Raw genomic sequence first — 24977 nt, forward strand, 5'->3', positions numbered from 1 at the left:
AGGAACCAGTTTATGGATCCGAGTGCAATATCCAAATTGACCCAGTTTTCTACATTAACAGTATAAAAACATAAAGCTGTTCAGAAATTTTGAATACCATGAAGGTACTGTTTGTGCTTGACACCAAATTTTTTAGAACTGTATTAGTATAAATATTGCTTGAGCTCCTACTCATATACAATTTACAGGAAGTCAGCAGAATGCAGGATGCAACATTGAAGGGCTACTATGAGTTCAAATCAGTAGTACTGCACTCTTATTAATAATTAGAATCTTTTTCTAAATAAATTAATGATATTTGAATTCAGATTTAACTCGATGGTAAACATTCCTGATAACCAAATGGTGGGATTTTTTTTAATCACTGTGGAAAACTGACTCACGATCTTATTGGTGTCAAAACCTCAGGTCTTCCTTGATCATTAGGGAATACACCCAACTTCTACCTCATGGCAAGGATGCGCACCTTAGGTTTCAAACTCATGACATCCCTTCAGCTTGGGGACGTTAACGAGCTGCCCCTACCAGGTGAGCGGAACCCTCATGGGCAAATGGTAGGATTGTCATAAACACATCAATTCTAAATAAAGCTCAACACTAATTATTTCTGGATTTTGAATTATTGAACCGTTTTTTTTTTTTAATTCACCAGTCAACTGTCTTTCAACTTTTTTTTTTATTTGTCCAGAATCTTCATACTTGTTCTATAATTTACATTAGCCGATGGTATTGGTTCACCTCTCTCTCTCTCATGCTTGTTTAAGGTAGCATGATCAAATCAAGCCAAGTCAACAAATTCTGTTCCTTAGGATATCTCAACAGGTGGTTCATATGTGTAGAGGCTACTTGATAGAGGGGTAGAGCCAGATTGCTCACAATTAGGTTATAAGTCAAAACCAACATCGAATCTTAACCAAGAAGGCTAAAACAGGCTTTCCTACGGGCCCAGAAAAGAGACAGAATCAGGAACATGATGCCTCTGCACAGAGGGGATAAAAACGTTCAATGGAGACAGGACAAGAAACTAATCAAAAATGCCTTTAAAAACGATGTGTACTCTCGTGCAAAATGCACAAACAGCAAAAGAAACAACAAAGGTCTGTGACCAGATGACATTATTCTAGATTTTCCCTTTGGGGGCTCAGTTCAACTCTGATACACACAACGATCCATCTATGCACAGCTCTCCACTTTATGCGAGAAAGAATGGTGCCCGCTCATCCACAGAAAATTAAGAACGGTCAGACCCACCATTTTTCACCTTCTTTGTGCAAGGAAGGTTAGTGCTCTGTACAGGCTACGATCCTGTCCCATTCTGTAAGTGCCAATTTGCTGTCTTCATCAACTCCAGTTGCACAAAGAATCATGCACGTGATGGTTTCATCTCTGGTTTCATGAATTAGCCAAACCACTCAAGTCTGAGACACTACCAGATCGAGTTGAGTACTCAGAGACTAGCTTGAAAAACATAGATGACTTGTCCTCCAACAGCCGTAGCGGACTGTCAAACTCTGCAACTCTACCTGAGACCAACAGTCAAGACTGAGCATCAACCATAGTGCAGAGAACAGATAACAATTAATTATCTAATATGTAGTACAGGCATATTACCAGATAACATGCTGGTTTTTGAATCATATTAGTTCAAATTAAACTAACAAATGCTTTGTTTATGCTTAAAACATGCAAGCTTAAAAAGGCTTCAGAATTGTCAGACATGTTTTTAGTTCAGGAAAGCTAAAACAGTGGACGAATAAGAGTTGTACAAAATTCAAACAGGCATTTTCAATATCCAGAAGCAACTCTCAGAATTGTCAGGTATAATGCTAGTGTGTTTCTAAACAACCAATTTCATAGTTCAAAAAATTTGATTAACAGTGGGAACCTGAATAAAAAAACATGATAGATTGGCATCACAGATCCGAATGATTTTTGTATTACATACTAAGAGGAAGCGGTGATTTAACATCACCAATGATACGCCAGACAACACCACATTAAGTGAAACTGTTTGTGACAGCAATCTTGAATATCTAAAGGGAACTTGTGTAACCAACAAAAAGACATCCTAAAATATTAGAAGCCAGTGATCTGTTTCAAGGACCAGAAGAGTTACCAGCATTACAAACCTACTAAGGTATTGCAGGGAGTAAACAACCATATCAATGACCCAGTTTCTCTAGGCAGACAAAAGTGGCATCCTTCGAAATAAGAAACAGTTGAAAGACCTATCCCAAACAATCAATATGCCACCTTTTTATCAGCATTGCTCAAATCTCCAAAAGACTTTCACAAAATTGTATCCAGATGGAACTGCTAGATATATAAGAATGTTCCTGGATTTTTGGAGCCATGTCATGCTGTTGCATAGTCATACAAAATTTCCTTTACTTCCAAAAAAAAAGATTTCTACATCATTCTGATAGACCAATTAAGCCTCGATTAAATTTTAAATACAGAACACCAAGGTTGAATTTTAAGATACATCAAGCAAAATAACTCCAGGATTATATTAAAAAAAAAGTAAAATAACCAGGGATACTAAAGAATATTTTCAATGACAAAAAGGCCCACTCTCAGATTCTGACTGTAGTAGTAGATTTTTCAATTATCAAAAGCAATACATGCATATAATTAAGAGACAACAGATCTAATTTCTTTATATGTTGTTAAAATTTCATCTATGCCACTACATAAAATAGAAAAGGATATTAAGTACTGAAGAAAGAAAAGAAGAAAAAACATGTCAGGAGCTTTAATGTTTATTATCCAACAAGGACTTGAACAAGAACGATCTAACAGCAGCCTTTATACCAGTAAACTGATAGTCATGATTCATGCAAATGACACAGAGGTTGGAGATCCATAAACTCATAAAAGAATTTCAAGTGCTTGTGTCTAATTTAGCAAATATCTACACTTATAGCGGTCTCAACTTTATCTTTTCCTAATCCAAGCATATATGATTACCATCACATAGAACCAGAACCATATCACTGTCAATCACTGTTGGAATACGATGTGCAATGGTCAAGACAGTGCAGTCCCTGAACTCTGTCCGGATGATCCTCTGAATCAAGTTATCTGTTGCTGTGTCAACAGATGCGGTTGCTTCATCAAGCACTAAAATCCTAGCCTGCTTCAGCAAAGCTCTGCCCAAGGATACAAGCTGCCTTTGTCCAACACTCCAGTTGTCCCCATTCTCTACAACTGCATGTCAAACATGTGTATACATGTATTTCACAATCGACAGTGGAATTTTTCACAAAATCAATGGGGTGCACTAAATACACCCACTTTCAACGTGCATTTATTTCACTTAAAAGGAAATAAAGGAGCATTGCAATGCACCACTTTCTTATACATGTCTTCCAGGCATAAATGTTCACAATATATTTAATGCACTAAAAGAGCTATGTCACATGGGTACATGCATAAGAATGTGGCACACAGGCGTTTCCAAAATAAGAGTAAGAGGTATAGTGGTATACCTTGTTCCATTGTGGTGTGTATCTTAAGATTATAAATAAAGATCCTTATTAAAATATGAAGAAAATAATTTAATAAATGTAAAATAGATAGTCATATACTGTATATTATATACGATGTAGTAAATAAATGTGGCAGAACTCAAGATGCATCCTATGGCCAATACTGGCACCCCGAAGTACTAGGGTCAATAATGGCCAAGCAGGCATATTAAGTACCCATTTGCATAGCAAAATCTAATGTTTACAGGATATGAGGTAGACACGAAATTTGATGCTTAGTAGACAGTGGTTCCTTAAGGTCAGTGCATGCAACACATCAACAAGCAGATAGTGTTATCTTAACATGAAACCATCTACTGTTAAACCATGGGGTAAAAGAATTGAACTCCCACCCATCTGATGGACCTAATGGAAAACCTGACAGCCACTAGGTGTAGATGCACACATACTCATACTCATATGTGTGTGTGTGTGCGTATGTGTGTGCGTGTGCGTGTGCGTGTGCGTGTGCGTGTGCGTGTGCGTGTGCGTGTGCGTGTGCGTGTGCGTGTGCGTGTGCGTGTGCGTGTGCGTGTGCGTGTGTGTAATAGCCACATAAGATCAACCAAAGGTTAGCATCTCACTTGTGCAAAAGTTGGTACATGGCCCAATGGTAAAAGTTGTGGCTTTTCATAAACAGAGGAAAGGAACGAGTAGGGTTCTGTTTTGATCTTTTCTTTTTACTAATTACATCTAGAAAGGAGAGGCTTACCCCCATCATCCTCAATTTATCTTTCTCCAAAAGTGGGTGTCAGCAGACAAGGAGAAGCCGCACAGCTTTGCATTGGCTACAGTAGCATGACAAAAAACAGAAATTTGTCTTGCTTTCCATTACTATGTATGGTTTTTCCTGCCTATTGTAATAAAGTGAAAGCATGTATATGCCACCCATTTGCTTTAAAAAAATCACACTGGTTATTGGCATCATTTTTTTTCTGTTGAAAGATAATTGAATTTAAACTAGGCAATTTTCTAGTTTCTGGGAATTGTGTCTAATATTGAAATTGAGTTTATTATTGGGAAGCTATATATGCACATGCATATATGTATTTAAGCATGTTGATTATTGAAAATACCTGGACACTCAAGTTTCTGATCTTTTTGGCGTATTATATCTCCAAGCTGACACTTATCTAAAGCCTACAGGCAGCATAAGGATCAGGTCAGAGAACAACAAATACTTGAACATAATTTATCAAAAGTGATCTAATTGATTGATCTTAACCTGCCAAACTTGGTAGTCAGTATGCTCCTCAAGTGGATCAAGGTTTCCTCTAATGGTTCCTTCAAATAAAGTTGGATCTTGAGGAATGATGCTAAGACGGGAACGAAGATCATGAAGGCCGATGGTAGAAATGTCAATGCCATCTATGATAATCTTTCCTTCTGCTGGTTCAATCAAACGAAATAATGCCTGTATCAGAGTAGATTTACCACTCCCCGTACGACCAACAATTCCTATATTTTTTCCACCAGGAAACTTGCAGCTTATCCCATGAAGGACCATTGGAAGATTTTCCTTGTAGCAAACCTATAAATATTAAGTTATTAACAGGAATGCATTCAGTAATCAAGGGAAAAAAATATGAATAAAGCATAGTATTCAATTTCACCACTGTTTTTAAATAGAGTAAGTGTAGGTGTGTTATTTGAAGTGCAAAATGAACACAGGAACAGGAAAAGATTTTTCCATAGAAAGTAGAGAGAATTGACATGGTACTTAAAAGTTTCAGAAACATAACAGCTAACCAATAATCCATTCAACATACAAATGAAACTAAGAGAAAATGACCTAGATACAGAACTGTTTATATAATAAAAATCAGTCATCAAGATAAATTTGGATTAAGGTTGCCAGATATGAGCAAATATTTTAGATAGTAACATTTAAAAGTGGGGTTAATACGAGTCAGATAGATTTTTTCCTACTTAGAAAGAGAGATAGGGGTTGTTGCATCGATTGTAAGGTTATACCAGGAGAAAGTGTAGCTACACAACATAGAGTCTTAATTTTAGATCTTAGAATTAGACAATGCCGCAAAAGGGATAGACATAGGATAGATCCTAGAATTAAGTGGTGGGCACTGAAAGGAGCTAAACAAGGAATGTTTGTAGAGCAGGTAGTTAAGGAAGTTGATTGGTGTCTCGAGGAGGATTCAGAATCAATGTGGAATAAGATAGCGGGTGGTATGAGAAAAGTAGCTAAGGAGGTATTGGGTGAGTCTAAAGGCGGTGCACCACTAGGTAAGGATACATCATGGTGGAACGAGGATGTCAAATTAGCTATTAAGGTTAAAAGAGAGTGTTATAGAAATCTAAGTAAGAGTCGTGATAATGAGAATTTGGAGAAGTATATGATAGCAAAGAAGGAAGCTAAAAAAGTTGTTCGAAACGCGAGGGCTAAGGTATATAAGGAGGTTTATGACAAGTTGGATACCAAAGAAGGCGAGAAGGATATTTATAGGCTTGCAAAGATGAGAGATAGGAAATCGAAGGATTTGGGTATGGTTAGATGTATCAAAGATGAAACGCAAAGGGTTTTAGTCAAAGATGAGGAGATTAAGGAGAGATGGAAAGATTATTTTGATAAGCTATTTAATGATAGTCATGCTCAAGATCTTGGAGACTTCTCCATTCCTTTTCATGAGATAAATTGTGACTTCATGCGCAAGATTCAAAAGAAAGAAATTGCAGAGGCTTTGAAGAAAATGAAATCAAGAAGGGCAGTTGGCCCAGATGGTATACCTATCGAGGCTTGGAAATGCTTGGGAGAGAAAGGTTTAGAATGGTTGACAAATCTTTTTAACTTGATTTGGCGAACAAATAAGATGCCTAATGAGTGGAGGAAGAGTACTTTGGTGCCTTTATATAAGAATAAGGGTGATATACAAGATTGCACAAACTATCGTGGTATAAAACTCATGAGTCATACTATGAAACTTTGGGAGAGGGTGATTGAGTCTAGGTTGAGGAAGGTTGTCATGATATCGGAGAATCAATTTGGTTTTATGCCTGGAAGATCAACTATGGAAGCTATACATCTTCTTAGACAACTTATTGAAAGATATAGAGAGAGGAACAAAGATTTGCATATGGTTTTTATTGATTTAGAGAAGGCATACGATAGAGTACCTAGGGACGTTCTCTGGTGGACAATGATGAAGAAAGGTGTTTCTCTCAAGTACATTAGTATAATTAAAGATATGTATGAAGGAGTAGTAACCAATGTCCGCACTTGTGGAGGGGTGACAACCAATTTTCCGATAACGGTTGGGTTACATCAAGGATCTGCTTTAAGCCCTTTCCTATTTGCGATAGTGATGGATGAGCTTACGAGATCAATTCAAGAAAATGTACCGTGGTGTATGTTGTTTGCTGATGATATTGTTTTGATTGATGAGTCTAGAGCTGGGGTTAATGCTAAGTTAGAATTATGGAGACAGACATTGGAAGCTAGAGGTTTTAAGTTGAGTAAGAGTAAGACTGAATATATGGAATGTCGGTTTAGTAAGCAACGAAGTAGTGATGGGAGTGTAGTGAAGCTTGGTGAGCAAGATATACCGGTGAATGATTATTTCAAATATTTGGGATCCATCATTCAAAAGTATAGAGAAATTGATGGAGATGTAAATCATAGGATAAAGGTTGGGTGGATGAAATGGAAAAGTGCTACTGGAGTGCTGTGCGATCGTAGAATGCCATTGCGGTTGAAGGGAAAGTTTTATAGGACGACTATTAGACCCGCTTTACTATATGGTACGGAATGTTGGGCTGCCAAGAGACATCATATTCAAAAAATGAGTGTAGCTGAGATGCGGATGCTTAGATGGATGTGTGGAAATACAATAAAAGATAAGATTCGGAACGAAGAGATACGTAAGAAGGTAGGTGTTGCACCCATTGAAAATAAGATGCGAGAGAATCGTTTACGGTGGTTTGGACATATTCGGCGAAGGCCTAATGATGCTCCAGTTAGAAGGTTGGAGAAATGGGAAAATATATTAGTTAAAAGAGGTCGGGGTAGGCCTAGGAAGACTTGGATGGAGATGATAGGAAAGGATATGAATGCTTTGAACCTCACCGAGGACATGGCGTTGGATAGAAATGATTGGAGGAAAAGGATTCATGTGGAAGACCCAAAATGAATTTCTTTTTTGGTTCATATCGCTGACCCCAATTGTTTTGGGATGAAGGCGTAGTTGTTGTTGTTGTTTTGTTGTATTGTTCAGCATTTATTACATAGATAAGATTACATCCCTAACAGTTAAAGCGAACGAATTGAAGTGGTGGCACCCAAAGCGATTGTTAGTCATGTGCAGCATGCTGTGATGCACCACCCAGTTAAGAGCCAGCACGTGCTACAGACTGGGAGACCAACCTTCCCAATGTATTTTCATGTTTTGCTCATTGATCATGGTTGGGCATGAAATAAGAGATACAATAACTGGGCTTCTCCCATAAAACCTGATCAGCTTTAAGGTCCAAATGCTTTTGAGATGCTAGTAACATGGGAAACCAAAACATTGGAATAACTTAATCCATCAATGAAAGATCAAGAAAGGGAAATAAGGAAAGAAAATATTTGAACTAAATACCTTGAGATTAATAAGCTCAGTCATTCCCTTGTCTGGCCAAAAAGGTGGAGGCCGAGAATTCTCAATGACAGCTGGTGCCTCAGCTGTAATTTGGCAGTACTGATGAATCCGTTCAATGGAAATAATTTTATTTTCCAATTTACAAAAGCTCAAAATCCATCTTGACAAACGTGCATTCAAATTTAGACCATATGTAACTGCAAGCCCTGCCATGCCTGAACAAAGAAAAAAAGCAAGCACAAACAGAAAAATAGTATTCAATATGTATCTTTTGATCTAGGAAACAGTTAAACTACTCTTGATGAGGAACATTTTCAGCTTCATACAATTTTAAGAGATTTATATTATAATCATGCAGCAACATTAAATAAACAAATACTAATAGAAATTTTCAATAGGAAAATAGGGAGTGAACTAGTAAATCCTTAGATAAGGATGGTGTGGAATATTTCAAAAATGAAAAAATTGCAACTATCAGGTATTAATTTCCTGTGACAGGAAAAAAAAACACTTTCTAAGAATGATGTCACATATTTCAATCATGAAATAATTGCAGCTATAAGTTTCTAGTTTTCCTGCGATAGAGGCCAAAAGAAAAAAGTACTTTCTTTCTGTCAGAAAACAGGGAAGATAAACCCTCAAAGAAAATAAGAAAACATTCTGTTAAATAAAAGCCACTTACTTGGGTCAATACTTCCATGCGGAAAGCTTACAAGTAGAGCCATGCAAAATGCAAATACAAAGGTTGATAGCATCTCCATGCGAAAGCAAAGCCATTCAATGGCAGCAATGCTGCAAAAAAATGGGCGAGCAAAACAATCAAGCAGGTACAAGTTCCTCTTCAAGAACCGTTTCTCTTGCCCAAATCCTCTAATTGTAGCAGCTCCAGCAATAGACTCTGCAAAGAGATGAATGACAGGAGACTTCTGAATGCTGACAAGGCGAACTAGTTCTCTTGATGAAGCCATGTAGTATTTCTGCAGAAAACCGTGAAGCTTAGGACATATCTCAAGAATATAACACAAAAAATGTAACAAGTATCCATTAATGGTCTCTGCAACTACAACTAGGGGAGGTGATTTACATGCTAACATGTGCATGAACATGGACATGCACACGTGTAAGCTGATTTTCCAACATCTGGAAGTATTTACTAATACAATCTATGGTTCTTGATCCATGGAGAGACCGAAAATGACACTAATGTGCAGTCGTGTCCATAGTAGCATGCTGGACATGTTTTTGACAAGTGTCTTTGTTTGAATAGATTTAGCAAATTCATACCTTTGGTGCTACTTCAGAATATGGGAATAAAAAAAGACTGCAAAATTATCTCAATATTTCCGAAAAAAATTGTATCAAATTCATTGCAACATTATCATGATCTGGTAAGACCAAATGATCATCTCAAGATTCTCAACATTGTTTTGTAGTAAGGTAGTCAAATTTCTTTCTTCATTTTTTCCTTTTTGTAAATTTTGCCAAGATTTTTCCAAGAAAAAACTTTTATAATGCCCTAAGACATTATCCTACCAAGAAATCTCCAAGACCAAAGTTCTGAAACATGGCCACTAGTAGCAGGAACCATGAAGCTAAATCGACCCAAACATTTCCTCTGTTTTGTGCTTAAGTCACTTAATACAATGTTATACATCTTACTGTCTTATTAGTTCCACGTATAGCACTTCAGCTGGTGTATGTGTGTTTATAAAACCAAATAGTTTCTCAAATTTAAGCAACTGAACCCCCTCTTTGCTACCAATCAAATTACGGTGGTTTTCCCTAACCGCTCTACGAGTATTGTACTGCGAACATGCATGGGCATGTGTGTGGGTCGAGTGGTTTATCCAATAGATATTCAGATTATATAAACTCTGAAGAAGCACACAAAGGCTAAATACCTGCATCCATAAGCACGCTATTGCCATTGGGATTATCAGAAGCAGGACTTGCCAAGTTACTTTAGACATGACACCAACTATGCCAAGAAGCTGTATTGTTGTGGATGCAAAGCCACCAAGTCTGAAAGGAATATCTAGATCAACAACGCTTTGGTCCACAGATACCTGATGGTTTATATATAACTTATAATGAAAGTTGTGATAAAAATAAGAATGCTCATGTGTTATGCTCAATTGTTGAATCTGATAATTAGGAAAGGCTAAGAAAATTTCTACTGCCAGAAATGAAAGCTCACAACTTACACGATTCAAGATACGTCCAGCTGGAGTAGAATCAAAGAAAGACATTGGTGCTCTGAAGATGCTCATAAGCATTTTCACGAACAACTTCTGTGCAGCTTCCAGACCAAAGGTAGCTACAAGAACAGCTCTCAAAAATACAAAGAAAGAGCTTCCAAAAGCAAGGGACATGTAGACAACAAGTAGAATGGTGTTGCTTGCCTTGGGCTTATCTCCTGCAGTTTGTGGATTTGCCCAGGCCATCCACCAATTGCTTGCAATTTGGAGCACTTGAAATGTTGTCTGGGCAAGGATGATCAAAGGTATCAACGCACCTTTATATGCTGCAGTCATATATGACAAGTACACTTTTAAGCTAACTCTTCCTCTCTCCCTTTCTTCTTCCTGAACAAGCTGGTTCTTTCTCATGCGCTTTGCTTTCTTCTTTTCCTTGTTTGCTTTCTTATCAGAAGAATCATTCTCTGAATTTTGTCTTTGCATATGATCAATATTGCTTGTTGCTGATTCACAATCTCCGTTATACATAACTGGATCTTCATCAGGCATTGTCTCAACAGGATCATCTGCAGCAGATTCTGGAATATCTAGAGATTCAATTGCTTCATGATGTGCAGAAACTAAGGCATCAAAATCAGTTCCAGCTTGTAGAAGGTCTTCATACTTCCCTGACTGAATTATCTGGCCTTCTTTAAGAACCTGGCAAGAAAAACATATATAAAAAGCTAAACTTTTATATATATAATTAAGAAGATCAATTTTGAAAAACCAAGAATATGATTGAGACATAGGAACACAAACAAGAGGAACTTTTGATCAACATGGATGCAAGTCGAGACAAGTGAGACTGACAGTTGTAAGGTTTATCTTACATCAGCTACTGCATGGTAGGCTTCTAACTTCCTATTAAGTGCAATAGCAAAGAAAGTCATGTTTTTTCCAGTTATCTTACATCAGTTACTGCATGATGGGTTTCTAACTTCCTATTGTTTAAATACTGCACAAGTAAAAGTCTGTCCTGCCTTGTACTGTTGTACAATATGTACATATTTTCACACCACATTTTCTATTTTTTAATGTCCTTACGTTTATGCACAAGGGCAGGTTAAATCCTTTCTTTTATTTTCTTGTGACAAATTGCATATAGTGGTTTATATTTTATGTGTATACTCCTGTCAACAAGAATACACAAGCCCTTACAAAGCTCTTATTTTTCACATGGTATTAAAACAATGGAAGATCAGCTAATGAAATGTCCATACATTTTCAGTCAAGATCAAGAATAAGAAACAGCTTCTCAATTCATATCTAATGCCTATGAACAGGTAAATCTAAATATGCACAATTACAAACATGAATTCACAAAAAGCAGGCAGACTCCACAACATGTTGGAACAATAAATTAATTTCAAGTAGTTTAAGAGCAGGAGTGGACATCAGGCCAGCCCATTACAAACCCGTAAGGGCCTGACCCCAGCCTAGGAAACAAAACCTTGGCCCATTTATAATTAGGTTTGAGTTGGATTGGGCCCTTTAGCCCCGACCAATAAACTGGTTAGGCTCTGTGTGTTTGCATATTGGACTGGGCCAGATTCAAGCCCGTTTAGTTAATTCTGCCAGGCCCAACCTTAATCAGGTCTGGGCTGCTTTTTTTGCATCCCAATCCCGGCCCGATGTCCACCACTATTTAGGTGCAAATAAACAACATTGGCAGAAAATGAAAGTAGGCAATATCAAGCACAAGGGACAGCCTTCAATCCTATCTACCTTGTAGAGGTCACAAATAAAGAACAAAGGCAAATGAGAAGCAGTCTTTTTTCCATTCCATAAACTATGTAGCAGTTAGAACATCTCATGATGCCAGATATTGCACCTAACAAAGACTTCATGATGAACCATGCATCAACAACACTACAGCAAGAAGAAAGAAAAATGGCTAAGGTCACAAGCACATCACAACATGCAAAAGGAGTCAACCAAGTGAGTAACTAACAAACTGAACAGAGATAAACTCCATACCAGAATTAAATCAGCGGCTGGCAAAAACTCTACTTGATGAGTGACATAGATCACAGTCTTAGATGCTAATGCTGTCAATATGTATTCCTGAAATACATATTATACACTTTGAAAGGTGAGTTCTCAACCAGTAGATAAAAATGGGAGGATTTGTAGAAATCAAGAGCATGTACAGCTTCAGCTATCCTAGCTGCATTTTGAAAATAAAAATGAAAAATAACTGCAAATAACGATAACATCTTTGTACTAGCCTTGAACAATTCTGACCCTGTATGTGCATCAACTGCACTGAAGGGGTCATCAAGCAAATATATGTCTGCATCTTGATAGAGTGCTCTTGCAAGCTGCACTCTTTGTTTCTGACCACCGCTAAGATTTATGCCTCTGTCACCAATTATGGTCTGATCTTCATGCGAGAAAAGTTTCAGATCCTTTTTCAGGGTGCAGGCATGAATGACATTCTTGTACCTAGATTTGTCCATTGGGCTACCGAAAAGAATGTTCTCCTCTATGGTTCCAGACTGGATCCAGGCTGACTGAGAAACATAAGCTGCGGAACCACTTATCTGTACCTGTCCGTACACAAAATTAGAACACCGAATGTTAGAAAAACGAAGCTTTGAAAAAAATGAAACACAAGACGAGTATCATATGGAAATTTTGATGCAACTTAAAGGAATAAAAGGGAGATCTTAACATACATCACCAGAAATCTTGGGAATCTCTCCAAGGATACAAGAAAGGAAGCTTGATTTCCCAGAGCCAACCACGCCACAGACTGCCACTCTCATTCCTTTCTCCGCCTTCATCTGTATTATTGACAGTGTTGGCTTGGAAGAGGATGGATCCCAGCAAAATTCAGCATTTCGGATTTCTATGGCTATGTTAGTGAGACCTTTTGGGACATCTATTGTAGCATCTGCTTGCAGTTCCTCCTCCAGTAAGAAACCTGAAATTCGATCCAAAGATACCTTGGTCTGTGCCATCATGGAGACCAAGTCTGGAAAATTTCTAAGAGGTTCCTGAAGGATGCGGAAAGTCGCAAGTGCAGATAGAACTTCTCCTGCTGTGAGCTGATCACCCAGCAGTACAGAGGTTGCAAAAGTGACAACAGCAACAAAAATAGGTGAAGCCCAAAAGATGAATGTAACAAGAGCCTGTGAATAGAGAGACTTCTGAATCCATCTAAACTCAACCTTCCTCATGCCTTCAAGCACTTCTTGGTATCGATCCTCCCAAGCCTGCAACTTAAGGATTCTCATATTCCGCAAGCACTCTGAAGTTTTCCGCATGCGGTCGTCCTTAGCTGCCATCATCCTATCTTGATAATTCTCTTGCATCTGTGCAAAAGGAACAGTAACAAGAATGGAGATTATGGTGGCACCCAGTGTAGCAACTGATGCAATGCCAACATTCTTGTATAAAATTGCTAATGCAAGCACGATTTGCAGAGGTAGCATCCATATATCATGAAGATACCAGGAATAGTCACCAATCCTTTGCACATCAACTGCCATATAATTCACAATCTCTCCACTTGTATGACTTTGCCTGGCTGTATTTGAGAGTCGGAGTCCTTTGCGATACACCATTGCTGTGAGAGCAGATCTCACATGCATTCCTAAGATATCAACTCCAAGGTACCACTGTCGCGTTGTTATCGTCTCTACGAGTTTAGCAACAAAAAATATCGAAGCGAGAATGTATCCCTCATGAGGAAATGCTATATTTCCTCCCAAATAGTCAACAAAGTAACTGATCATATAAGGCCCAACATAAGAAACAATTGTGTTAAGACCTGCAAATACAGCATTGCAGACAGCCTCCTTCCAAAATGACCTGAAGATGGCCAAAGCCAATGATGGTTGCTTCGAAGAATCATTGGATTTCAGCCTCTCCCAATTGCCGTTCAACATCTTATAAGAAGTCTTGGGACGATCCCTGGGAGCTAAAAGAGGAACATCCTTGAGCTCAAGAGGCCTCTTTGCACCGCTTGACAGAAGAGGATCCAGCCACGACAACGTGGCCAAGCTGAACAATCCAGCTTCCTCGTAAGGAGTAACCTTCAAGCAACCAGGCTCCTCACTCAACAATGGCTCTTGCAAATCTGAACTGGCTAACTGAATGCCGGAATTCCCACGGCATGAAATGAAACAGAGGAATGCCAGCGCCGGGGTGGCGCTGATATTCTCTAAGACATGCGAATTCAACCTCAACGAACCATCAATGAACCCTCTCGCATCCACATAAACAGTGCAAATGCAGACTATGAATGATAAGAGCCACCATAATCTAACTAAAACAGGGAGTTTCTCCGAACCCCTCAATTTGCAGTGAAACACACAGAAGCTCAGAACAAACCATGCAAGAGCCTGAATGCAGGACAAGCAAAGAGCAGACCAACCACAAAAATTCACATCCCAGTACATCGCCTCGAATGCAATCACCAACAATTGCAGAAAAAGAACGTACCCACAACATAAAAGAGTGATCTTAAAGGAATTACCAATCTCAATCTTCAATGAATCACCGCTCCCGCCTCCGGGACTCGAATGGGCACGACGTCGCTTAAAGAACGGGACACGGCCAATGCAAGTGAGGATCCGGCGAGACGACAACGAGAAGAATAGGAGCACAAACATCACCAAATGGATCGAAACAGCGATCCTTTCCAAAACCGGCAGGTTTTTGAAGAAACCAAATATGGAACCATCATCCGGAAACGTACCCAGATTGGGCAGTGCAGCAGCCGAACAACGTGAGATTAGGGAACCAGCAAAACCCAGGAAACCCAACAACCCCATTACTCTAGAACCAAACTGGAAAGATGGGAGTCCTCTGCAGACTTATACAGATTCTCCTTAACCGAATTAAACACCAATAATTACATATATCACCAAATGTTGCGTTTCTAAGAGAGAAGGGCGGACATACACAAAGCGAATGCGCAATTTGGCAACCACTGAGAGAACCCAAAATAAATTAGGAGGGTCTCTAGATGAAAGAGTTCGTGGACATCTTGCTGAAGAGAGCGATATAGACGTACAAGACAAAGAGTTCATGAGAGCCGCATGTTGTTTTCTGCCTCTCTACAGTACAAGACAAAGAGCAATATGACTATATAAACAAAAAGACGCAGTAGAGAGAGAGATGATTTGGAAGGCAAGGGAATTCGAGCCGGTACCGACTGCCGAGGTGCAGTAGTTTTCTGCAAAATGGCGACGCTTCTCTGCGTTTATTCCTGAGATTATCGGCGAAAAGAGGAAGGTGGTTGTCCTTAGAATCGAGAAATAAGAAGTGGGTGGTCTTGGTTTTGCGATTTCTGATGATCTTTACCGAGAAAAAACGATAAATTTGTGGAGCTCGCTGCCTGTGTGATAGTTTTCTGATTTACTCAAGAGATGGAAGAAATGGGTTACATGGGAAGAGGAACCAGGCAATGAGACCACCTTAATTTTGGTTCAAGAAAGATGGGGAGTTCTGATTTTTTACGTTCTACGTAAGAAAACAAAATGGGTTAATTCTTATTTATTGCCTTTGTCGATAATGGGCATTGGTGGATCTCAAAAACCTAACTTTTTGGGTTCAGCGCTCTGATCAGGAAAGCACTGCTTGAACTCGTTTGCTTTTAGTGTTATTTATAGCCTTTGATGTGAAGAGGATGGTGTCACCGTGCACATGAAGAAGAATATAAGGTGTTGAGATGGTCTGATGATGATAGAGAATGTTGTCTGTTGCATAGATAATATATTGAAATTGTCATAAACTCATCTTTCTTTTACGGCCCTTACTTTATTGCTTTATGGGTGTTTATTTTTTTTACTTTGTTCTCTTATGCTTTAAGAAGGAGTTTGGCAGATTTAGTGTAATGTCATGAAAACCTTCAGTCCTTTGTAGGGTAAGTAGTATTCTTTTCAAAGTGTCATCCACTATTCCACTATCACTGTCTTTTTCTTAGGTAGTCAAATTTTCTTTCTATTCCCCCTCTCTCTCTCTGGAATATATTATTTTTATTTTTATATGGAAAATTTCCAAAACTCTCTCTCATATATTTTTGTTTTCATATAATGATGATATGAGAAGGGGATCATCCTATGGTTGGGAACCGGTTCATCTCCAATGAAACATGAGACATGAGCATCCATTTGGTGCTTACAAAATGGGACTACTAATGCCAATTGCTAAAAATTATGCAAGTGAATTGATTCATTTCTCCACGAAGATGAACAAACCTGTCACAAAGATTGGCAGACACAACACAGGATGTGGGTTCTATTTGTTTTCAAGAATGGGACACAAAAACATAAAAAAATTAAAAATAAAAAATAAATAAAAACTATTTTTTGATATTTTGATATTTAAAAGTGTTTTTTTCGGAATAAATTTATTAAACATATGGTCATACCAATCCATGTCTGCTCTTGTCACCACAGCCAAAATGGTGTGTCCCTGTGACATATGAATAAAGAATGTATGTGATGTGCATTGCCAAAAGTGTTGCTGTTTATGCCTGTGCTATCTAAAGAGACACTGGGAAAGGAAACTTCTGCCTAGTTGAGAAAGCACTTATGCATAAGATTATCAACACAAAGTAGGGTTAGGATGAGCAAAAATATAAGATAAGATCCCAGAATGTGATCCTAGGCATTCAATTTGCCTTAGTAAAAGATCCAAGTTGGTGTGAATAATGATTTAGATCTTCTCATGAGAACAGATTCCTATCAACATGCCTACTTTTCTCTTGGCCATATTAACAGATGTCCTAACAAAGTGGCATTTACCCTTACAACATCATATGCTAATTATGTGCTATGTTCCAACTTCTTTTCTACCAAAAACATCAAAAGTGCATGAGATGCTCAGTAGGCAAAAAAATAAAAGATCCACATTGGGACCAATGTCAGCACCAGAAAATTTTTCCAATAGCAGTTTGGGTCAGGGTGGCCGGTGCCCACCCAATAGTGTGGTTAGTATCCACCCTAACCCTGTGTAAGGTCTGGTCAAGGTGGGCACTCCACGACCCAACCTTTTTTTACGGGATTCATCATTGTCCCACTCCACTCCTCAACCCCAAATTCTCTCTCTCTCTCTCTCTCTCTCCCCTATTGTTGGACACCTCACTCTACTTTGATGGGCCACCTGTCATCCGGTAACACCAACAACGGTGAGCAAGCCGCTGCCTTGAGGTCTCTCTCTCTCTCTCTCTCTCTCTCTCAACTTTGTCACTCTATGACGTCTGTCGTCTGGCGACCTCTCTAGTGTACCCCCTTGGCCTAGTGGCTATGTCTCTTTGTTTTCATTTTTTTTTCTGAAATGCCAAATAGGGTTTTGATTTTAAGGGTTTTGCTTTTTTCAATTTCAATTAGCATATAATGTATTTAGGAGTTTAGGTTTTTTATTTAGTAATTTTTTAAATAGCACAAAATTTTAATTAGGGTTTTAAGTTTTTTTTTTACTTTCAATTAGCATAATGTATTTAGGGGCTTAGGTTATCTATTTATTTATTTTTTAAATAACATAAAATTTTAATTAAATCATGAATATAAATGTTTGATTTTGGTTATAATATTAGGGGTTTTAATTTTTTTTAATTGGAATAAATCTATGAATTTTTTTTTTAAGATTTAAGTTATTGATTTGGATTTTTTCAAATGACATGAATGTGTAATTAGGGTGTGAGGGTTTTTTATGTTTTTTTTTCAATTATCATTAAGCATGATTCAATTAATGAATGCTTGATTTTGATTATCAACCCTAAATTTGATTTTTGTTAGGATTTAAGCTTTTTATTTTGGTTTTTTAAATGACATAAATATTTAATTAAGGGTTTTGTTTTGTTTTTTTCAATTAGGATATCTATAAATGGTGTTTGTTAGGATTTAGAGTTTTGATTTAGTTTTTTTAGAATGACATAGATGTTTAGTTTATGATTTAAGAAGTTTTTTTTATATGTTTGATAAATTACCATTGAGCATTAATCCATGAATATTATGTGATTTGATTTTGGTTAAAATATTAAACATTTTTTACCGGTTAACATAAATGCATAATTTATGATGTTTGTTGAAACTAAGGTTTTGGTTTTTTTTTAGAATAACATAAATGTTTAGTTATGTTTTTAGTTTTTTGTGTATTTTTTAATTACCATTAGGCATAAATTAATGAATATTACATGATTTGGTTTTGGTTAGAACATTAGGTTTTTCTATTAATTAACACAAATACATAATTTATGATATTTGTAGTAATCAGGGTATTGATTTTCAATATTTAGAATGGAATAAATGTTTAGTTATAGTATTAGTGTTTTCTTTGTTTTTTGTTTTTTTTAATTATCATTAGGCATGAATTCATGAATATTGTGTGATTTGATTTTTTGTTAGAATATTAAAGTTTTTTTTATTAATTAGCATAAATTCATAAATTATGATGTTTATATGAATAAGGGTTTTGATTTAGTTTCTAGAATGACATAAATATTTAATTATGATTTTTGGTTTTTGTAGATTACCATTACGCATGAATCCATGAATAATGCATGATATGATTTTGGTTACACTACAAGAAAATGTTAATTAGAGACGGAAATTTGTGACGGATTTTTTCCGTCGCAAATTAGCGACAGATTAGCTAGAGAAAACTTTCTTAATGAATCTGTCGCTAAGTAGCGACGGATTAGCGATGAAAGTTGTTTCATCGCTAATCCGTCGCTAATTAGCGACGAATTAACGACAACAAGTATTTCGTCGCTAATTCTCAATACAAGAAAAACATTTTAGCGAGGGATTTAGCGAGGGAATTTTTCCGTCGCTAATCCGTCGCTAATTAGCGACGGAAAATTTCCGTCGCTAATCCGTCGCTAATTTTCGATTTAAACCGAGCGCGAAATTTTCCCTCTCTCCCTGTTTGAAATTTAAATCGACCGCGCTCGATTTAAACCGAGCGACGTCGGAGAGCTTATTGGAGAGCATGTACATGAGAGTGGAGGACGGTGATGCCGGAGGACAGTCGGCGATCGCTGGAGGACGTCGGCGCCGGTTCACGGAGGACGACAATGCCGATTCACGGAGGACGGCGACGCCGGAGGACAGCGACGTCGGAGGACGGTCGGCAATCGCTGGATGATGTCGGCGCCGGTTCACGGAGGACAACAACGTCGATTCACGGAGGACGGTGACGGCGGAGGACGGTCGGCGATCGCTGGAGGACGTTGGCGCCGGTTCATGGAGGACGATGACGCTGGTCCACGGAGAATGACGGCGACGCCGGTTCACGGAAGATGACGGTGCCAGTTCATGGAGGACGGCGACGCCGGTTCGCGATGAGGCAGAGCGATCGTTATGTGCATGCAATGCCTGTCGGGTGCGGTATAAGTCCGGCTTAGTGCTGCCGGAATACCGCCCGACAAGGATCAATTTTTTTTTATTTTTTTTTTTTTAATTTAGCGACGGATAATGTCCGTCGCTAATCTGTCGCAAATTAGCGACGGAATTAACGACAGATAATTTTTTTCGCTAATTAGCGAGCAAAAATTCGCGATGGTCTCTATCCATCGCTAATCCGTCGCTAAACAGTTTAGCGACGGCTTAGTGACGGATTAGCGATGGATAGAGGCCGTCGCTAATCCACGATTTTCTTGTAGTGTTATAGTCTTAACATTTTTTTATCAATTAGCGTAAATACATAATTCATGATCTTTTTAGGAGTTAGGGTTATAATTTGATTTTTTAAATCTAGGTGCATTTTTATACCCATATAATTTAGAATTTTTATTTTATATATATATATATATATAAAAGTAAATTGTAGGTGCATTTGGGTTCAGCCTAGTCTAGAGACCTGACTCGGCCTCTATAGAATTGGCTTTTTTCTTTCGACTGAAAGAACTTATTATAAGAGTCACTCAAAATCTTATGATGTGAGATGATTCAAATATTTTTCGAGCTTTGCAGAATAGGAAGGAGTTACAATCCGTATATCAAAGCTTATGAATTTGCCTAGTTTTTTTTTGTCAACTTGCCACGTTGCCTTTTAAGTTTTAAGTTGCTTTTAGGGCTGTCAACAGGTCGGGTACATGTCGCATCGTGAATTACCCAAACCCTCAAGCAACAATCGATTGGGTAGATTTATCACATCAAGAAAATGAATCCCAAACTTGAGCCATATAATAATTTGAAGGTATTTAACATACATATTTTCATTAAAAATACATATAAAATACTTGGGTCTACCGGGTCAGTTGCATATCCAGGCAGAATTAAATCTCATACCCAACCCACATATTACTCAGGTCGACCTGAATAATATTCAAGTCGACATACACATTGGCAGCCTTAGTTGTTGTGGATATGTTAGGCTAGATTTGGGCAGGGCCTAAATGTACACAAAAGTGACTGCAGAAACTACAATAAAAAGATAAACACTCTGAACAACCTAATATGTGAAATACAGACATGAATCACTAACATAATTGCTCTAGAAGGTTCTCACAGATTGGAGCCAAATGTTCATATATAGTCATGACCACTGCATCCTAAGATCTTGCCAACTTGGTTGGCAGTACATGTTTATTCCTCCTTGGCATTCTATTCTCCAAAACCTTTCTCAGCTAACAAGAGGTCTCTCTGCCTCTCCACGTTTGGTTGCCGGCAAAAAGCGTCTATAAATCAACTATTAAAGAATATTCATGTGAAAAATTTTCCAATGTTTGTTGCACAGGAGAAACATTATTGGGTGGATAACCTTATTTTCATAGGCAAGTGGTGTAAATGGAGCTTGGAGAAAAAACCCGTCCAAAATGAAATTTTTGGCCATTTCCTTTTTTTTTCTTTTTAACTAGTGGGATTTTCCCTGCTGATTTCCCTACATCCAAGCAGACCTAGATTCATTAAGTGAAAAGCAGAAGAAAATGTAATAGCGTACTGAAGGTTGCTTTAACAAATACTTGGGGTCCTTCCTGTTTAGATGTGGGTCGGATATGGGTCACATGGACCAGTTGGCTGCCTGAATTCAACCCTACATAATGATCAATCCAACTGTTCATAACTTCTAAATTCCTCTACTTTGTGAGAAATAATGCGCGAGAATCAGTTAGAGGAGTGTGCTCAAATGTTGGGGCCTTGTGCTTATGCAAAGTTAATGAATATAAAGGTAATGCATTCTTTTTTATTAGTTTTGACTAGGCGTGCCATCGAGTTGGGTATGATCCGATCCTGACCCGGATTTTATAGAGAGTGTTTGGTAACAATATATTGACAACATTGGGAGTTCCTTTCCTATGTCTCGAGGAAACCTCAAAGTATTGAGGGTTTACAAGGTATTTTGGGAACCTGCAAAAGTGCTAGTAATTGAAAGCTTGTATGCCCCAAGAGTGTTAACAAGAGAGTTATGGTAGCTGTTAGACGGATAGTCAAGGTTCGATCCTCATGGGTGTTGTCCCTCTATGCAAGCCAATGTGTAGCATAAGCCCCGGGGGTAGGGGTCTTAGCCTTGGAGTTTTATGCAGCGGGCACTATGATTGTAGGTATAGTAAGGCTGACCAGGACTTAATGCTGAGTGTTGTTTCTACGAGTTATAAACTCAAAAAAAAAATTAGAAGATTATATGAAAGAGAATCTTTTATGGGAGAAAAACTAAAAGAAAAAGAAGAAAAGAGAGAGGCTTTAAGACATTGAGTCTCTTGTACATGGTGGGTGAGGGTTCGTGAAAAAGTTGGGAAGGAGTCCGATTAGCTATTACAGCTGAATTCATGAGGTATGAATAGCATATGGAGCCAATAGCCCTGTTTCAACCCTGATTCTGATTAAGATTTTGCAAATTATCAATATCAAAACATTATATATATATATGTGTGTGTGTGTGTGTGTCGAGTATGAACTCAGTTTGGTTTATGTAATTCTTATGGGATTTGAGTATGGTTTTTCTTATTATAGATCCGGTCGGCCCTAGGTCTAGACCCATGCATTTCCAGTACCTTAGAGTTGGATTTGGGTCTGTTGAAAGTCCGCCCCGTTGACATCCTTAGTGATCTTAACTTTTCATACGTGTCCCATCATTAGGACAAGCAACAAAGTAGAGCTAGGGACTATAAACATAGGGAAATATTAGGGTCAAAAAAGGGGAAACGTGGGGAAACAGGCTTTTTAACAGTGAGACGCTAATTGTCAAAAAAAAAAAAACAATGAGAAACGCTTTTTCCTGCATAATGAGAAGCACACTTCCCATTCACTTTTTGATTGTTTGTTGATTGCTTTCATGTTGCTTTCTCTTATATATACAAATTCATTTATTTTTTTATATTGATTTTCACTATAATAAGTCCTATATTCAAATCTTACTTGTTTCCATGTTGTTTTCTATCCATTTTCACTTCTGCTATTATATTAGTTTCTCTTATGTTTTCTATATGGCTTTCCACAAGCTTCCACAACATGGAATTTTCATTAGGGTTTTAGTTTTTTTTTGTGTTTTTTTTTTTAATTAGCATTTTGCATGAATATAAATGCTTGATTTTGGTTACATTATTAGGTTTTTTTTTTCTAATTGGCATAAATCTATGATTTTTTTTTAAGATTTAAGTTATTGATTTGGATTTTTCTAAATGACATAAATATGTAATTAGGGTTTTAAGGTTTTTTGTGTTCTTTTCTTTTAAATTATCATTAAGCATGATCCAATTAATGAATGTTTGATTTTGATTATCAACCCTTAAATTTGATTTTTGTTAGGATTTAAGCCTTTTATTTTGGTTTTTTAAATAACATAAATATTTAATTAGGGGTTTTATTTTTTTTCAATTAGCATATCTATGAACAGTGTCTGTTAAGATTAAGGTTTTAATTTGGTTCTTTTAGAATGACATAAATGTCTAATTTATGGTTTTAGGGGATTTTTGTATGTTTTAATTACCATTAAGCATTAATCCATGAATATTATGTGATTTCACTTTGGTTAGAATATTAGGCATTTTTTATCAGTTAACAAAATGTGTAATTTATGATGTTTGCAGAAACTAAGGTTTTGATTTGCTTTTTTAGAATAACATAAATGTTTAGTTATGTTTTTAGGTTTTTCAGTGTATTTTTTAAATTACCATTAGGCATGAATTAATCAATATTGCATGATTTGATTTTGGTTAGAACATTAGGGTTTTTTCTATCAATTAGCACAAATTCATATTTATAGTAATTAGGGTATTGATTTTGGATTTTTTAGAATGGCATAAATATGTAGTTATGATTTTAGGGTGTGTTTATGTTTTTGTTTTTTTTCTAATATCATTAGGCATGAATTCATGAATATTGCATGATTTGATTTTGGTTAGAATATTAAGGTTTTTTTTATCAATTAGCATAAATTCATAACTTATGATGTTTGTAGGAATTAGGGTTTTGATTTGGTTTTTTATAATGACATAAATGTTTAGTTATGGTTTTTTATTTTTTGGTTTTTTTAGTTACCATTAAGCATGAATTCATGAATATTTACATGATTTGATTTTGGTTATAATATCAAGTTTTTTTTATCAATTATAGTAAATACATAATGTATGATCTTTGTAGGAGTTAGAGTTTTGATTTGCTTTTTTTTTTTAATTCCAAGGCCATTTTTTGTGCCGGTAAATTTTTGAGTTTTTACTCTACATGTTTGTATATAAAAGTAAAATGTAGGTGCATTTGTGTCCAACCCACCGCCCCTAATAGAATTGGCTCTTTCTTTTGATTGAAAGAATTGTTATCCACTTGATTATCAGAGACTCAAAATCTTATCATCTGACATGATTCAAATGTTTTCTGACGGTTTGCAGATACTTCATCACAAATTTTCTTTGTTGTTTTATAGGAAGGAGTTATTTGCCCTAGTTCTTTGTCAACTTGCGATGTTGCCATCCAAGTTTTAGGTTGCTGTTACTGCTATCAACAGTTCGGGTAGGTATCGCATCGTGAATTACCCAAACCCTCAAACATCAAACAATCGGGTAGATTATATCACAATCAATAAAATGAATCTCAAACCTGAGCCATATAATTTAAAGGTATTTAACATACATATTTTCATTAAAAATACATATAAAATACTTGGGTCTGCGGGGTCTGTTGGATATCCAGCCAAAAGTAAATCTCATACCCAACCCACATATTACTCAGGTCAGATTCGGGTCGACCTGAATAATATTCAGGTCGAAATACACATTGGCAGCATTAGTTGCTGGGGATGTGTTAGACTAGATTTGGGTTTCATCCAAATGGGTCCACTTGATCTGGGAAAAAAAGCACCATCAAACTGGCACAGCCTGGCCTGGTGGGCTATTGGGCAGGGCTTAAATATACACAAAAGTGACTGCAGAAACTACAATAAAAAGATAACACTGAACCTAATATGTGAAATACAGACATGGATGGCAATGAAACACTAACATAATGGCTCTAGAAGGTCTCACATATTGGAGCCAAAAAATTCAGTCATGACCATTGCATCCTAAGATCTGGTGGGCCCGCAAAAAGATAGGAAGACAAAAGTGAGTTGGTGAAAATTTTGTACAGTTTTAACAGGGTAAAGAAGCAAATATAACTATTGTAAATCTTACATTTTTTTGCTAGAAATTTAGCAAAGCTAGCTAGAGGGGGGGATGACCA

General features: G+C 37.2%; 1 protein-coding gene across 1 annotated transcript; it reads right to left on the reverse strand.

The window, feature by feature from the left end:
• Positions 1-1038: 1038 nt before the first annotated feature.
• Positions 1039-15146, reverse strand: LOC149813737 (ABC transporter C family member 5-like). The gene is made up of 11 exons (XM_089991194.1): positions 13044-15146; positions 12594-12914; positions 12343-12429; positions 10330-11022; positions 10027-10191; positions 8808-9102; positions 8126-8340; positions 4756-5061; positions 4607-4670; positions 2971-3210; positions 1039-1523 (listed from the first exon to the last, which is right to left on the reverse strand). The coding sequence occupies exons 1-11, from the start codon at positions 15144-15146 to the stop codon at positions 1393-1395; spliced, it is 4620 nt and encodes a 1539-aa protein (XP_089847320.1). The 3' UTR covers positions 1039-1392.
• Between the last annotated feature and the right edge of the window lie 9831 nt (positions 15147-24977).

This window comes from Nuphar pumila, chromosome 16, assembly GCF_984573655.1.
Source record: "Nuphar pumila chromosome 16, dmNupPumi1.hap1.1, whole genome shotgun sequence".
Classification (NCBI taxonomy): domain Eukaryota; kingdom Viridiplantae; phylum Streptophyta; class Magnoliopsida; order Nymphaeales; family Nymphaeaceae; genus Nuphar; species Nuphar pumila.

Excerpts from the sequence above, each read along its gene's own strand:
- LOC149813737 (XM_089991194.1), bottom strand. The coding sequence starts at position 15,146 with ATGGGGTTGTTGGGTTTCCTGGGTTTTGCTGGTTCCCTAATCTCACGT. Across the intron at positions 12,915-13,043 it reads TTCCCAAGATTTCTGGTGAT|GTACAGATAAGTGGTTCCGC; the intron begins GTATGTTAAGAT and ends GTGTACGGACAG. Across the intron at positions 4,671-4,755 it reads CTGACTACCAAGTTTGGCAG|GCTTTAGATAAGTGTCAGCT; the intron begins GTTAAGATCAAT and ends TGCTGCCTGTAG.